The sequence below is a fragment of the Arvicanthis niloticus genome, chromosome 2, assembly GCF_011762505.2.
Source record: "Arvicanthis niloticus isolate mArvNil1 chromosome 2, mArvNil1.pat.X, whole genome shotgun sequence".
Classification (NCBI taxonomy): Eukaryota; Metazoa; Chordata; class Mammalia; order Rodentia; family Muridae; genus Arvicanthis; species Arvicanthis niloticus.
The window spans coordinates 44,406,130-44,423,826 of record NC_047659.1 but is presented as its reverse complement, the minus strand read 5'-3'; the positions used below and the strand labels follow the sequence as shown (position 1 = coordinate 44,423,826).

Below are 17,697 nucleotides of genomic sequence, written 5' to 3'. Positions count from 1 at the left end.
GGAGGGAAGGAGGGAGGCACAGAAAATAAAGGAGCCATGCTTTCAGGCAGCTCCAGGAAAGCAGGAATAGCTTGTAACCTGAACACTTCCTAGATAAGATGTGACATTTATGCAGACAATGGCAAGTCCCAGCAAATGTTAGTCCTAGGTCACTGTGCAAAGAGATTACCTAGTAAAGGAATGTCTGTCTCTTGTAATTTAAAAACCATTCGGCTATTTCCACCACACCCCACAATCCAATTCTGAGATAATAAATGCAAAGGCCCGAACAGGAAACACTAGCACTCAGAAAGAGGTCCATCCTAAAAAAAAAAAAAAAAAAAAAAAAAAAATCCTTTTTGAAAATACCACAAATACTCTCACAGATGATTTAAAGAAAGCAGAGTTATATACATGGACTAGACACTTTAATCGATTTTCAAAACCAGTGTTCTGCATGTATCTGTTGACACATTTGAGCCAATGCACTATGCAGCTTTCAGAAAATTATATTCAAGTATTCAAATGTTCTAATCACTTGGCTTACAAACTGCATGTGACAGAGAATGGAAAGAGGAAAGAGAACCAAGCCTGATCTCATCTCTCCCAATCTCCTCAGAACCATCAGTGATAGCCCATGGCTCAGGAAGAAGTTACCCTTGTTGTCCTTGTTGGAAATGGATCCTGTACTGACCAGGATACATTTACTGCAATCCTGAGATGTAAGAGAACCACACACTGAGTTCTTCTAGAACCCTGAACACCCCTTGGGAAGCTATGCACTGTGCCTTTCCAGAGCCTTGTACCATGCTGATTAACAAAACTGATTTGCTAGCCTCGGTGGTGCACGCCTTTAATCCCAGCACTTGAGAATCGGAGGCCAGCGGATCTCTGTGAGTTCAAGGCCAGCCAGGGCTACATAGTGAGAACTTCTCTCCAAATAAAATAAAAAAATAAAAGAAAAACAAAATAAATAAATAAATAAAATAAGGAGACAAGCTCTTCTATGCAAGTGTCTTCCACAAAAGCTCAGTAAGCTCAGGTGCCCCTGATCTCTGAATCTCAACACATCTTCCCTCCCCTCCCATGCACCGAACCAACACCAAGAGGAGTGGCACATCTGTTTCACCTACAAAGGCGCCAGACCTACAGCACTGAAGATAGTTATGTCTAGGGAGTGACTTTTTTTTTTAACTCATTGAAATTTCTATTTTTTCCTCTTTTGTTGTTGTAGTAAAACGAATTGAACACAAAGGGTATGACCTTAATCATTTTTTAAGTGTACAATTTTTTTTAACTGCTGCCATCTGAATGTTCCTGGCTCACGTCTTCTCCAGTTTCAGATGTTAAAACCAAATTAACAACATGATGGCATTTGGTGGGTTTGGGGGTGTGGATTAGTTAGTTATCATTTTTTTTTTTATAGATTTACTTTCAGTAGTTTTAATTATGGACATAGATGTGAGTGCAGGTGCCTGTGGAGGCCAGAGGATATGGAGTCCCTGGAGAAGGAGTTAAAAGCTAGTCTAAGGCACCTCCCCATCCCACGCATACACGCACGCACAAGTGCTGGTTACCAAACACCAAACTCAGGTCCTCTTTGCCAGAGTGGTACATGTTCTTTACAGCTGAGCCATCTAACTGGCATGTAAGTCCTTTTTTAGTCAAAAGTTCAGAATTATAGCAATAAATTTAGACACTATCTCTAAGGGTCCCTTCCTGGAAAAGCTATTTACTCTTCCTGTCTCTGCCCTCATCCCAGCCCTGCCTCTCCATCTCTCCACCACAAACTCAAGTATGTACTACTTCCCTTCTCTTGACAGCATCCCTCTACTTTGTACTCAGAAACCTTCCTGATGGGAAAATGCTTATAGGGAGAGGCGGGAGGCAGAAAGAAATACAAGAGTGTAAACATGATCAGAAAACGGACCAAGACAAGACAGAGAAGAAAGAGGAGGAAGAGGAAGAAGAAGGGGGAAAGAGGAGGAGGAAGAGAAGTTTAGGAGGAGGAACATGAGGAAGAAGAGGAACAGAAAGAGAAGCAGGAGGAAAAAGAAGAGGAGGAGGGGCGGGGGGGGGAAGAGGATCACCACTCCTCTGGCAAAAACAAATATAAAACCTTATCTCTTCATCTCAATAAGAAAATATGCATGACTTCAGAGAAAGCAAAATGTTAGCCACTGACTGATTTTAAAATGAGTTAATTCCAAGGAGTCCACACATAGAATTCATATTCCAACAGAGAACTCTCTTCAAGTCTCCTAGGAAATCTGCACTCTCCCAAGGACTGCCAAGAATTGTTGTCCTTCTAGACAACTAGCTGGCAACCTGTATCCATCAAGAACACTGGAGTGGTTATTCCTTAGGACTTAGAAATGCTATTTCTAGAACACATGCCTTTAAGAAATCAATGGAACTGAAAGATTAATCTACAAGAACTAGAAAATAGCCTCTAAACCCAACAAAATGATCCATCCCAAGTGCAGAATGAGGGGAGAAAAATAAAACCTTAAGGATAACGCTATCAACGTACCACTACTATAAAATGGCAGATATGCTTTAAGAGGCCAGCATGTTTAAACAACAAAAAGGTAAAGGGTAATCCAACCATATGATCAAACCAAATTGGTCACCTCAATACCCTGACTCAAAGGTATTTGAGAAGTGGTCAAAAGAAGATGAAAAAGGATAAAAATATAAAATTTTGCTTTAGAAATCTGGTTTTGTCTGGTAATAGGGAGAGAAGTGTAAACTTTTTATTTTATTTTTTACTTATTCATTTTACATCCTGCTCATTGCCTCCTGCCTGGTCACTCCCTCCCACAATCCTTCTCCCTTCCCCCTCCCCTTCTCCTCTGAGCAGGGGAGGACACCCCCCCATATGTACACCCCACACACCCCCACCCCCCTGCAGAGAAGGGTGAACTTAATAAACTTAAAGCAAGGTTCCACATGCAGTGAGTGTGTGGGCTCCAGTGTTTGTCAAGGCTTAGTGAGGCCTTGGGGAAGACACGGGGATGTCTAGCAAAGCCATGGAAGAAATTTATCTGAAACCCCATTTCCACAAACAACTACTTCTGAAATACTCTACAAGCTAGGAACTCCAGAGAGGAACTCTGCAGCTCACCCTCCCCGAGGGGAACACAGAGGCTCACAGAAAAACCCCAGTGGAGCCTGGGTCCTGGTTTCATAACATGTAAGGTCAGTAAGTCATTTGTGGTAGTGTCAGGCTTTCTCACAGACTTCCCCTACTGTCCCACAGCACTGCACACTAAGAAGGGAATCAGACCTTTTACCCCAGCTCAGCCTGTTACAAATTAGCACACCATTATAATGCAGATCTTTAATTTTGCTGAATGATAACTCATGCTAAACTTCTTCAAATAATATTGTCCCTTTTATTTGTTAACACACACACACACACACACACACACACACACACACACACAAAGAATCCATGGTAATAAAATTTTCCCACCCCAGGTAAAAAACCATAATCAAGAATCTCTTTGTGCGAGAACCCAGCTCTTAGCTCTTCTATCTGTCTGTGACACAGCAGGTGTATACAATTTTAATCTCTTGGAAGACCATTTATCTAATAAGCTAAGTAAGGTACATTTATAGAGTTTAATATCTAACCCTGAGTTCACGCAGAGAGAATGCTCGGGTGAAGGTTAGCCCTCTCTTCTGAACTGTGTCTGAGGATACCTGCACTTCATTATAGTAACACCTGTCAGTACTGGCTGTAAATCGGCCCCTGTACGTTTCCCTGGTTAGTCCTCCTCTAACTCCACAGACCCAAACACACCACCCCACTCCATCAGTCTTCCCAATCCATGACGCTCAGGTGCCCTTACCTGATTCATCAGCAAGGCAGAGACTTAGAAAAGCCCTAAGAAAAGGCCTGCTAGCTAGACATCCCCTCCCACAAAACTAAGACTCCTGTGCCCTGATAAGGTTTGGGAAGACACTGCCCTTTTAGATCTGAGCACTTTGGATCTGGGCTGGGGGATGACGCCTGAAGAATGACGCTCCTCTTGTGGTGTGGCACTGAAAGCCACCCTGTCAGTCAGGAGCTACTGCTCTCTCACCCAGTCAGATGTCAGCTCAACTCTGGATTCCAACAAAAAGAGTTCTCAAAGAGATCAAACCACTGTTTTCTCTGTAGAAGGTTCCTTTTGGTTAGTCAGGAATATTGTAACGTTTTGGAGCATAAGTGATAACACCCCAAACGAGTCTTTTGTTCTAAAACACAATAGAAAAACACTTTTAAAATGATTGACTAGAATATTTCTATAAAAATAAACAAAAAATCCTCTTTATTCTGAGAAGGCTTATTTCTGCTTCCCAAAACATAATGGCTAACTTCTCTCAGAGTCCCATGAGATAATAATCAGCAATCTTCAAATACAGGAGACCCACACGAGTCAGAGATGTGGAAGGAAAGGTAAAGTACAGGCCCTACCCCACAGCCAGCACCCACCCCCATCTTTTCATATCCAGAAGACTTGAAAGCAGTGAAGAGCTAGCTGTATCCCACTGCCATTGCACCATGATCGGTAACTGCCAGATTCATCCAGCTAAGTATCTGCTAACAGATGGATGGAGAAATGAGTTATATACACAAAATGGAGCACTCGCTGACCTTAAGAAAAGAATGTCTTTCATTTGTAACATATGTGAGGTAAAATAAGCCAGGTATTTAGAGAACAAATACCACATGTTCATATAAATACATATATAAATGTATGTGTGTTTATGTGTGCATACATGCATATATACACAGATATGTATACCTATATATACACACATGTATGTTCATATACTTATATATATATACATATATATAAGTAAATACAAATCTTCACACACACATGTGCGTGTGGATATATATATACATATATATATCCACACATACACATACATCTTCCAACTTTACGCGATCACTATCACATAAGCAGAAAGTAAAGTATAAGTTACTAGAAGCTCCAGAGTACAAGAGACTAGAGACTGAGGTCAAAAGACAGAGGTAGGCCAAGTTTTAGTTAGGAGGAACGTCTTTTTAAGATCTATTACTTAGGAAGGCAACTGTGTCAAATAATATTGTGCACACTGTTTAAGAACTCTGAAGAATACTCAACTGAGAAAAAATTTCTCAGGTTATAGGTCTGTTTGCTCATGTGACAAATTTTCTCACACTGCAGTACACTTTACCACACAAATATACTTTTTGTTGTCAGTTCATGTGGAGAGAATAAAAATAAAAAAAATTTTCTATAACGTAAATAACAACTAAAGAATATCTTACAATGGCCATTTGGTTTTGAAGAATAAATAGATCTACGGCAGGATCAAGATCAAGCCTGAAATACATGCTTGCTAGGATTTGGCTGTTCTGATCGTGGTCAGAACTGTCTGCATCTCTCTTAAATCCACCAAGAAGAAAATACAGTAAAGTTGCCTTTCATAAGGATAATTCCAAGAAGTTTTATTTCCAATCAGGAACTCAACCAAACTTTAATTTCTCATGTATGACACGTTTTTTTTTAGAAAGCGAAGTTGGAAGAAGCCTTTGTTATTATTCCCAGGGACAGTCTGAAGAACTGGACCAAGCGGTAAATCCAGACATGGAACAGATGAGAATTCTACATTCTCCAGTATCCTTTTTCCTGTCATCAAATCACCAACGTAATATAATAGGAGACACTATAATTTTCAATCTTTCACTTTGTTTTCTTTTTGAGACAGAGTTTCTCTGTGTAGCCCTGGCTATCCTGGAACTTGCTCTGTAGACCAAGTTGGCCTGAAACTGAGAGATTTCACCTGGCTCTGCCTCCCCAGTGCTGGGATTAAGGGTGTGAAGAGATGGTATTTTGTTTTTTAACAGTTTTACTCTGCTAATAGGGTTATAAGCACACTGGCTCATTTCATTTCTCTCTAGGGCTAAGGTTGGTACAAGGCTGCTACTAACAGCCAGGAGGGAGGTCTGGGTGTTCCACAGGCTCAAGTCAGTGACCTTACACTGCTCTATTTTTAATCAGCCATGCTGGGACACCATATTGTTCTCCATATGCTGCTGTAAAATGACATGCCCTGGCCACTACTGCCTCCTCTGTCATACCCCAAGAGTGGCAGAAAAAAAAAAAAAAAAAAAAAAGGAAAGTTGGATCTAGTCAATTGATAAGACCCAACAAATCAACTGATAAGACCCAACTCTTCAGAGCTTTCCTGTGTGGAGAGAAATGTTTCATACTCAAGACACATTCAAGTATGTAATTCTGCAAAAACATTACTGACTTTTCTTAATGGGAGATTAACAATACGGTCTGGCTCAGCTACGCTGACACTGGCAAGATGCATACCACAGGTTGACTAGCAGAGTGTGTACATTGGGTTTGATAAAACCCCCAAAATACAGAACCTCTCATTCCAGATGTAATTGCTCTCTGACTTAGAGACCTGGGTCTGAATAGTTAAAGTTACATGTCTTAACCATAGAAGAAAGAAACAAAGTAGTTACCCTCTACCAAGTCAGCAGCATCCCACCACACAAGGGTGACAAAGAGTCATTATTCACTTCCTAGACAATCAATTCAATCTCTTTTACTCATATCAATGGCCTCTACAGCACATACACACACACACACACACACACACTTACACACACACACACACACACACACACACACGTCACTACTTTCTTGCTGATCCCTTTGTATAAATTCTTAAGTCAGTAGATTATGCTAGGAAGAAAAATATTTCTGGAAAAAGAAAACTGAACCTTAAATCTGATATTACATCAGGAGTGTGTGTGTGTGTGTAGACAAAGAAAGCTAAGCACAAACCAAGCTATCTTCAATATTTTCCAAACCTACTTATAAGAGCCCAGAACCAGAATGAGAGAGAATGTTGAGGAGATGTAGCTTTCACATATGGTTCATGACCTGCCTTGGTTTCTGTTCTCCAAGATCTACAACTAAAGATATCCTTTAAAGTAGGTACCCAAAGTGAATCCACACAGATTTCATCGGGTGTCATCCGGCAACTGCGTGAGGTGCCCCGGCTATACTGTGCCTGCACAGGCAACAGCCTGCTATTATTCCTGAAAGTCAGCTTGTCTTTGCAGAAATAGCAAGGTTGGACCCGAGTTCCTATTTTCTGTGGGTACATACTTGCAGCCTTCACACACACACACCAGCTTTGTCACAGTGAGACTCAAGCGCTGGATCAATGACATATTTGCACTGGATTCCAATCCTTTTAAAATAGAGGCTGTCCCGTTCTTTGTGCGAGTCAATTTCAGCATGGCAACAGCTGACTTAGTTCACAGTCAACAACACTGCCCATTGAAAAACACACCTTCCTTAGAACAAAACAGACTTTTTTTGTTCCCAGGAAGCTTTGTTGCTATTTCAGGCAACAAAAGACACAAAAGATACATTCTGACATCCTCAAAAATGGTTTTAGGCAAACCAAGAGTAAACAAGATAACAGCAGCAGCCTGAGAAACAGCCAAGGTGAGCTGGAGGCAGGGAAGGGAGGTTGGAGTAGAAATGGGTATTTGTGATCTAAGAACTCAGCCTTCGCTGATGAATGGGGGTGGGAGGAGGAAATAGGAAGACGATTTTTTTTTTTTTAGTAAAAAGAAAGAAGTGTGCGGTGCCGATATTGTTTCACGAGTGAGTGTTGAATGCACAGCAGGCAAAATCTAGTTCCATGACTTAAGGCTGACTCAATGCGAGTAACACAAGTTTGTGTGCGGATACAATGGCGAGATCTAGCCAAATCCAGGACTCATACCAAGAATTATGTGGCAGTTCTTTTAACGTTTCAAGTATCTTCCGGTACCAGCAAGCCGCTTATGATTAGTCACGGGGTTCAACTATCGATTCAAAGGACTATTTCGAGGGGCACCGGTCCTGTTCTGCCCTCTTTTAAAGAAACCAGTAACGAGCCGGAGTGCTGTCGTCACCCCTTTCCCAGGACCGAGGGCCTAAAACTCGGTGTCACAGATGGAAGCCAGGGAGCAAGAAGCAGCCAAAGGTCCGGGCAAATTCTTCTGCAGCGCGGCTCGCGTGCGTGCTGGAGTGGAAGGGCTGGAAGTGTGTGCGCTCCTCCTCCCTCCCGGCCGCGCGTCCCCATCGTTCCAGGCTGTCAGGTGGGTGGCGGCAAGCCTCGGAGGACAAGCCCAGCCTGGAAGCGCCTAGTGCGGCTCTGAGAGAGGCGGCCGAGCCCCCGGCGCAGCGGTTCCCTGCGGCCAGCCTCCGCTCACCTTTGTTCGCCGACCCTCTCTAGGAGGAGGAAGCCGGGAAAGGAGGAGCGCGGGCGGTGACCAAGCGCCCCGCCGCCCCTTCGTGGCGCCCCGGAGGAAATCCGCGTTCGAGTTGGACCCTATCTAGTTCCCTAGAAGCCAGCCGGGCCGAGAGATCGCGGACCCCACAGTGAACACAAAGGTTGGGAGGTGTGAGCCCAAGCGCGGGGGCGTGCGCCACGGAGCAGGCGAGTGTGCACGCGTGTGCGTGTGTGCAGGAGAGCAGGCACTCCGGCCCTTCTTACCTCTCGAAGATGAGCCGCACCATGAAGATGCAGAAGGCCAAGGGGAAGGCGAGGTAGAGGTCCTCTGCCTGCGGAAAGGTGGCTTCCTCCGTGTTCTTCAGGTCTGCCCAGGTGACATTATGCGGAAGCCAAAACCGCTCGTTCCAGAACCAGGCTAAGATCCCAGCCATCTTGCTTTGTCCACTCCTGTGTCGCTGCTCCCGCGCTCCTCCGAGCTCTCTGCAGCGCAGGGCACTAGGGATGCGCGCTGGCTTGGCCGGGAGCCTGTGCTGCTGCCGCTCCGCCTGCCGCCGCCTCCTCCGCGGCCGCTGCACTCTCAGGCTCCGGGATCGGCTCCACTCCTCCCTCTGGCCGCGCTGGGAAAAGGGCCGCCTCGCCTGTCACGTGGCAGTCTGGCCGCACGCCCTGATTGGCTAGTGTTCCCGTCAAGCACCGAGGCACACGCGGCCGGCTTGCCCACGCCCTGGGAGCTGCGGGCCGGGCTCGGGCTCCGGACCCGCACCTGGAGCGCCTCCCGCACCTCTGTCCCAGCCCTAAGTTGGGTCGCACCTGATCAGAACTCCAGCTCGTGGCCCATTGGAGTTTCTGCGCTCTTGTCCTCTTCCTGAGCGCAGGGAGACGAAAAGAAGCCTGGCAGGGGCCGAGCTTCCAGCGAGAGAGCCCTGCGCTGAAAAAGAACCTCAGAAGAAGAAGTAGGGGGCGCAAAGGCAAAGGAGGAAGGAGTGGGAGGGGAAGGATCATCCTCTCCAGTGCTAAAAGAAAATCAGGAACTGGGGTTGGATGATTTGGCAAGAGACTTCTGCCTCCGACCCGAGCCTCACCCCCCTCCTTGACCTTCTTGCCACGTTTTACAGTACTGCTTCTCTTTGAGCTCGCTCCCCAAGGAACAAGGCCCCTAATTTTGATTTATGAAGTAGCACAAGAAATTAGGCATTTGTGATTGATTAATGAATTGCGTGATGATGGTGACAGCAGATAGTAACAGCAGCATTATGGGAAACTGGTCCAGTAACCTCTGAAAATACTGTGGGAACCAAAGTTTGACTTGGTAGATAATGGGGGAAAGTATTTGTTCCTTCTCTCCCTCCCTTTAAACCAAACTCTCAAGGCCTCCAGATTCTCACCTCCTGTTCTTTATTGAGCTTCCAGTTACGCCTTCCCCACCCATTGACATCACTCAAGGTCAGCTGTGATTGCAAAGGTTAGTTCCTGCCTTAATCCAGGCTGCTTGACATAAGGCTCAATCAATGAAAATGTGTTTCTCATACTTTCAGAGGCAAAGTCCAATGCCAAGGTTAGTCTAGGGAGTCTAGCGTGTGGCAAAGACACCCTTCCTGGACTTTTCCTGACAGGTGATTGTCTCCACAGAGAATTTCTTGTTGCAGAGACAGAGAGAATGCACCCTGGTATCATCTTACACTAACCAAGGCTTTTCCCTCATAAGCTAATTACATCCCAAGGTTTCATCCTTGTAAGCTAATTACACCCCAGGGGCTTAGCCTCCAAATGCCAGTGCATTGAGTTTGGGGAGAACACAAATATTCAGTCCCTAGCAGTTCTCTTTGGTTGGTCAAATGACTAATCTCTCCTCCAAACCTTTCCTTCCTGTGGTCATGGTGCAGGCCAAAAGGAAGCAGCCACTTTCCCCCCTTCCCTCTCGCTTGCGTACCTCCTTTCTGACATCACAAATTCTCCCAAAGTCATTTTAAAACTATAACCTTACATCCTCCACCACCTGTTTGGCTACCAGCTGATGTCAACAGCTATAACATTTCACATCTGAGTAGCCCCAGTAACCCCTTCCCCCCCCCACCCAATTCTGTCTGTGTTCTGTTATACTGTCATCTTTTGGCCATAGTGATCAAGTTGAAATTTTTGTCATATAATTCCAGTACTCAAATGTTGGGGCCTAGGCTGCCCCACTGTGGGTGGCCTAAAATGTCACGGCCTGAGCAAAATGTTGAGGCCCGGGCTGCCCCGCATTTGGCGGCCACTGTATCCAGGCCCAAGCTGCCACTCCAGTCCTCGGGTCAGGGTTCAGCAAGAGAGAGAGTGAGGCCGGACTCGAAGAATGGAGACCAGACAGAATGTGTTTCAATCCCATTTATTCTTCAGTCTCTCTTCCTCTAAGTGTCTCTCGTCCTAAGTTCCTAGTCCCTAGTTCCTAGTCCCTAGTGCCTCCAAGTTTCTTCCAAGTTCTCTTCCAAGTGCCTGCTACCTAATGTCTAATTCCTACTCCAAGTTGTACTCCAAGTTGTACTCTCTGAAGTGTCTGATTCTCTCTCTATATAGTCTGATTCTCTGCTGTCTGCCTCTGCCTTTTATATGTCTCACTTCTAAACCATGCCTTTTGGTCACACCTTTAATCATGCCCTTAGGTCTTGTCTCTAAATCTGATCTCTACACTTCTAAGTCACTCTTAAATTACACACCTTTAATCTCACGCACCTTTAATCTCACACACCTTTAATCTCAAGGTATCTAAACCAAGATTATCGGAGTGTGCTCAGCTGTTGTAGGCTATTGTAATCCAAGTCTCATGTCAGGGTATATGGCTCAAGATGGCTGCAAAGCTGATAGCTACTTTCTGCTAAAAGTCGGCCCCCAACACTCAAACTTGCTTCATCTCTGTTCTCCCTCAAGCAGATGTCAAAGCCATTATAATGTCTTAAGATGCTTGGTTCCTTATTATCTCTCTGATCTCCTGTGTTCTCCTCCCTCTGCGTGACTCTCATGGCTCCCTGCTCTTTACCGAACATACCTACCATACCCCCACAGTCTTTATGTGTGTGTGTTTTCCTGTCCATGGAACATCTTTCCTAAAATGTCTTTCTTCTCTTTCCTTCATTTTACCCTGGATAAAGCCTTCCCTTTGCCATCCAAGTTAATGTTCAACCATTCCTCCCCAAAGCCGTCACGCACCATCAACACAACATATAGTGTCTCTAAAATGTCAGCTTCAAAAATATATATCTATCAGCCAGGTGTGGTGGCACACTCCTTGAATCCTAGCACTTGGGAGGCAGGCAGATCTCTGAGTTTGAGGCCAGCCTGATCTATAGATTGATGAGTTTCAGGTCATCCAGGTCTACACAGAGAAACCCCCGTCCAAAAAAAAAAAAAAACACACACAAAAGAAAACTAAAACTACAAAACAAAGAAACCCGTGTGTGTGTGTGTGTGTGTGTGTACGTACAATCATATATATTTTATTAAACATGGTACTTTCAAATTTTAAAGAAAGTGCCAAGTGCATAGTTTAAAAGTTGAAATTTTTGTCACACAAGTCCAGCACTTAAACCTGCTTCATCTCTGTTCTTCTGTAACCTGGTACATAAACTATTGACTTAATGAGTCGACGTTACTCTAAAAATCTTCCTCCCCAAAAGGAAACATCCTAGGTGGAGCTACCATTTGAGAAGTTAAGTTCAGTGTTCCATGTTAAGTTCTTGGGAAGTACAAAGTGGGCACCAGGGAGGGATTGTCCATTTCTGGGTAGAAGAAGGGAGATCTCATTGAAATGAATCTTCTTTAGAGAAGAGAGGTCATCATCCCCAGTTCCGAACATGGGTGAGCAGCTTTGGAACTCACCCTCAGTTCCTCTCTGCGATTCGCTCGACTATGCCCTTTTTCCTGCTTCTCTGAAACTGCATTTCTACAGAGAAGAAACCAATAAGAGAACAATAGACAATGCTCCTCTCTCACCCGGCACCATTCTCGCTTTGAGGATATGCTGGGATCTGAAGGATATTACAGAAGATGGATTTTTGTCAGGCCATTCTAGAAGAAGGATTTTCTACTTGTCAGAACCTTGAATGAGTTGTTTGGGTTCTAAAAGCATGCACGTGCCCTCCTGGGTGAGGTACTTATGGATGGTGTCTATCTTACCCCACTATCATGAAGCTACCATGAGATTAGATAGGAGAAAGGGCCTATGGAAAGTCTTCCCCTCGGCACCTGCATACTGTAAAGCACACACCACTTTTGCAGGTCTACAATATCTGCCTCGAGCAATGGCTCCATCATACCACTCCCTACCCAAATAATTACTATGAAAAAAAACAATAGAATGAGCCATCATTTCTTATCTGACCATATTTTTACTAATCCATGGATAGGTTCAGATAGCAGCGAAGGTCCTTCTTCAGATAATGGAAGTTTGGTCAGCAGCCTGTTTTGTAAACACTTGGATTCAAGGATTTTAAACCTAGAGAATACTGTCCTCCATAGTTCATTGTAGAGCCGGAGAAAGTAAAAGCTAGTTTGCTACAGAAAGCATAAGTCAACCCCAAAAGAATTAAGTAAAAATCAAAGAGTTCCGTCAGCTTTTAGCTTCAGGCCCCACACAGTACATGGGTGCTGTTTGCCTTCTCATCTTTAAATTACACAAAGTAGTTTAACCTTGTGGAAATTTTCCGTATCTGGTTATAGCACTGTTACTTTAATCCAGGAGTCCTAATATCCAAGGTATTACTATGAGAACACATATCAAGACTCAAAGGACGGTTTGTCACGGGAGAGACAGCAACTTCCAAGGATGCCAGTTTGCACCTGTACAATAAGATCTTCTACTCGTTGCTGCAGGAAAGCAAGCAAGTTTATGGCTCAATGAGAAAATGAATGGCGGCGGTAAACAATAGGAACAGAAGAAAAGGCAGAAAAGTAACTTTGGTTGAGGGACAGGAGTATACATTGCCTGCACTACAGTTGGGAAATAGCTGTTACCTGAATATGAAGCAGAATATGAGAATACACCTGGTTTTCCAGAAAACTGTAAACTATCAACAAAGCTAAGTCAGTTTTTTTTTTTTTTTTTTCATCCTTGGGTGCACCCCCACACCTTAGTTCTTCCATATACATTAGAGTTCACATATAAGGAATCTCTACATCTTGGGAGCAGGAGGACAGCCAGAAGGGCTCAGAGGAAGAAGAGACAGTCTGTTTTGAAGAGGTGATGGGAACCCCAGTCAAGAGGTAGAAATGGAGTCAGATGATGACGAGTGAGTAGGATTTTTAAAAAGCACGAGCAGTGGGGGAAAGACGAGATAAATCTGATAAGAGCAACAAATAAAACATTGTTGATACGCCGGATTACAGATAGCCTTTAGCATGGAGCAAAGGGATGTGCCTGTGACTCTTAATGAGGCTGTGTTTTATCTATGACTAGAGCATGGGAGCTGTGTTATAGCGCCATAAATAAATACGCTCAGATCACACACATGCACACAAACATAATCATGTGTGAACGTACGTATGTATGTATACATATATAGTGCTAAAAGCAAGCTTTCATTTTAAACACTAACTTGGTTGATTGTAAATATTTTTAATTTTGTGTATGTGGGTGTGTGTACACGTGAGCTAAAGTTACAGGTGTTTTATGCTACCTGACTTGAGAGCTGGGAACTGAACTCCAGTCCTCTGCAAGAGCAGCAGGCACTCTTAAGTACTCAGCCAACAAGGGAGCTGGGAATGAAAGGGAATGTTACAACATTTTATTCCTGTAGTTTCCTTGTGAAGACAAAACTTTCCTGCTGTAGTTGGCAAAGATGCCATATGTATGCCCTATTGCTGTTAGTGGTGGTTGTCTGGTTGGTTGGTTGGTTGGTTGGTTGGTTGGTTGGTTGGTTGATTTTAACCAGTTGCCCACCTATGGGATTTTGACTTGTTCTATATATGGCGTGTGCCCTTGTAAGTGATTTCAGCAACAGGTAGTCAGTATGCAGACCAACAATAAGAATTCAAGAAACTCCGCTTCTCCCAACAACTTGAAAAGAAGAAATGAGTATTATTTAACTAACAGCACTGGACTGAGGCTAAGCTAAGGTGTCAAACCTGAAGAGGAATATCTAGAACACAGAACACTTTCCATAGCTTGTGTCCCCGCCCGTGTTTAGTCTTTTTGTTTTGTTTTGTTTCTATTTCAATAGTTTTTATTTAGTGTTTTAGAGTTTTATAGAATGCATTTTATCATATTCATTCCTCTCCCCTAACTCCTCCTGTGGTTCTGTTTTTGGCTGCTTCCCTCCAGGTGCCCCTGCACCACCACACACCAGGTAGGGAAGGATGAAGCAAAGCCAGGAATGGTTAGGTCAGCAGGACCTGTAACTTTGCAAGGATTGTGTGACATTCCTCAGTATGACCTTTTTTTTTTTTTTTTTTTTTTAACTTATTCACTTTACATCCTACTCGCTGCCCCCTTCCTGGTCACACACACCCCCACAATCCTTCCCCCATCTTCCTTCCCCTTCTCCTCTGAGCCGGTAGGGTCCCCTGACTATCTCCCTACCCCTGGCACTAGTCGTTGCGAGGCTAGGCGCTTCCTCTCCCATTGAGGCCAGACAAGGCAGCCCAGCTAGAAGAACATATACCATGTACAGGCGACAGCTTTTGGGATAGTCCCTACTTGAGTTGTTTAGAACCTACATGAAGACCAAGCTGCACATCTGCAAGATGGAAAGGTCTCCCATGCTCATGGATAGGTGGTATTAACATAGTAGAAATGGCCATCTTACCAAAAGGAATCTACAGATTCAATGCAGTCCCCATCAGAATCCCAACACAATTTTTTATAGACCTTGAAAGAGCAATTCTCAACTTCATATGGAAAAACAGAAAGCCCAGGATAGCCAAAACAATCCTGAACAACGATAAAAGAACTTCTAGAGGAATCACTATTCTTGACCTTAAGTTATACTACAGAGCAATAGTGATAAACACGTGTATGGTATTGGTACAAAAACATACACTTTGATCAATAAAGTTGAATTGAATCAAAGACTCAAAAATAAACCCACACACTTATGAAGTGTTATGGCACTTTTTGAAGAAGCCAAAAACCATATAATGGAAAAATAAAAGCATCTTTAACAAATGGTGCTAGATTAACTGGATGTCTACATGTAGAAGAATGAAAATAGATCCATGGTTATCACCCTGCATGAAACTCAAGTCCAAGAGGATCAAGGACTATGACCTTTAAATAGCAGGCTCTTCCAACATCCTCCCAGATGATTCCCTACCTTTGTACCTACTTAACACACATGCACATCCTCAGAAAATGTGCTAACATACATGTACATCCTCAGAAATAAAGTATGGGGCTGGAGAGATGGCTTAAAAGTTAAGAGCACTTGCTGTTCTTGCAGAAGACCCATGTTCTATTTCCAGCACCACATGCTGGTTTACAACTCTTAACTCCAGTTACAGATAATCTGATCCCCTCTTCTGTCCTCTGTGGACACAGAGCAACACAATGTATACTTACATACATATAGATAGCTAGTAGGTAAGCATGAAGGAAGAGGGACTCTCCCAAGAAAGGGTAAACAGAATTTCTCTTTATAAAGCAGAATAAAGGAAAAGTAGAATAGGAAGATTAAGTGGGAAGGGGTATGGGAGGACACGGTAGAGGAGGGAATATAGCAAGTGATAACTAACAATAAAGGCCTTTTGAAAAAGCCATAAGGAAACCCACTATTTTGGAAGCTTTCTCAGGTACACCATATATAAAAGTAACTTATATAGGATTACCTTTTGTCATGATTTGAATATGCTTGGCCCAGAGAGTGGCACTATTTGGAGGTATGGCCTTGTTGGAGTAGGTGTGCCACCATGGGTATGGGCTTTTACATCCTAGTCCTAGCTACCTAGAAGTCAGTATTCTGCTAGCATCATTCAGATGAAGATGTAGAACTCTCAGGTTCTCCTGCACCATCCCTGCCTGAATGCTGCCACCCTCCTGCCTTGATGATAATGGACTGAACCTCTGAACCTGTAAGCCAGCCCCAATTAAATGTTGTCCTTATAGGAGTTGCTTTGGTCATGGTGTCTGTTCACAGCAGCAAAACCCTATATAAGACATCCTGTAATAGGGACAATACTCCAACTAGATATAATCCAAGTAAAGTCCCCCCCCCCCCCCCCCAGTACCAGGCCAGAAACAGGTTACCTCTTCTTGAATTGTTGGGGAATGAGGTCCACAGATACCCTCCCTGAAATGTTACAGGATATTGCCAATGCTATTGGTTATCCTCCTGAATTTAACAAGAAGACCCAGTTGCTGAAGATACCTCATACATATATAGAACATGGAAAAGTCGGTCTGGTACTCAGTTGGAGGCTTCACCCCTGCAGTCTAGCACTCCTAGTGCAGAAAGATGCTATGTACACTACTAGAAGAGAAAACTACTTGTCAGCCTTATCCAGCTGTGAATCTTGTGAGTTACAATAAGAACCTGCCATCTCAGTCTTTCCTAAAACCATGTCAAATAATGTTGAAGATGGTTTTTCCCTTTCTCGTTCCTGATAGCTCCTGTCTCTGAAAACCTCTCATAACACCTGTCGGTGACATTGGTATTCCGAGATAAATCAAACCAATGGGTGGATCCTTGTGTGTCTATTTTTAATATGTCTGCTTAAGTGTTAATTTCCCTCCAGAAATTTAAACCTACTACCATGGCTTCAGAATCCAGTAGAACTTAAGTATGCCATGATGTTGCAAAACAACCAAGGGAAAGGAAGATGTGGCCAGATTATTTGACTATGGGCTGTTCAGTTAGGGATTTTTAAAATCACATAAGTTATGTGCATAAAGTCTCATACATACACATTATCCCAGTTAACAGATATAGTCGACCGTGATGGTACTTTTATACATACTTATATATGAGCAGCATTTGGTTCCAGGCCGTCTGATTTATTTCCCTAGTTCTTCTCACTATTCCAACCAAACAGAAAAAGGAAGCTCAACACTCCATCTGGATCATTTGTAGGAGGAGTAAATGGCCTAAAATACTGCTTTAAATTACTGGCTTTATATAAGAGTATAGCTTTTCAGGACTGGACGAGGTCTAATTTGTTAAACAACTCTGACAATAAAAAAACTCTTTGCCTAACAAAGCAATCATTCAGTTTTGGCATGACATTCAATTCTGACTACTAGAAAATAGTTAGCAAATACATGATCATATGAAGTCCAGCAAATCCTTGTTAGTTTTTAACATATGTAAAAGAGGATAGTGTATTTATATTGTATAAATAAACTTAGAGCTCAGGAAAGATTGAACTCTAGTCACATCATCTTCCATGATGTTTGCTTACTTTTTTAACTAATTAATGCTGTGTTAAGGTAATAGGAATAACTGAGTGGTAGCCCATGTT

At 43.4% G+C, this 17,697-nt stretch overlaps 1 protein-coding gene across 2 annotated transcripts in view; it reads right to left on the bottom strand.

Moving 5' to 3' along the window:
- Cers6 (ceramide synthase 6) overlaps positions 1 to 8,908 on the bottom strand; it is a 248,062-nt gene extending 239,154 nt beyond the window's left edge. The window contains exon 1 of one of the 2 annotated variants that reach the window (XM_034494978.2): positions 8,536 to 8,908. In XM_034494978.2, coding sequence (XP_034350869.1) covers positions 8,536 to 8,705 — 170 coding nt within the window. In that variant the 5' untranslated portion in view covers positions 8,706 to 8,908. The remainder of the gene's footprint in view (positions 1 to 8,535) is intronic. The other variant, XM_034494979.2, reaches the window with a different exon arrangement.
- Between the last annotated feature and the right edge of the window lie 8,789 nt (positions 8,909 to 17,697).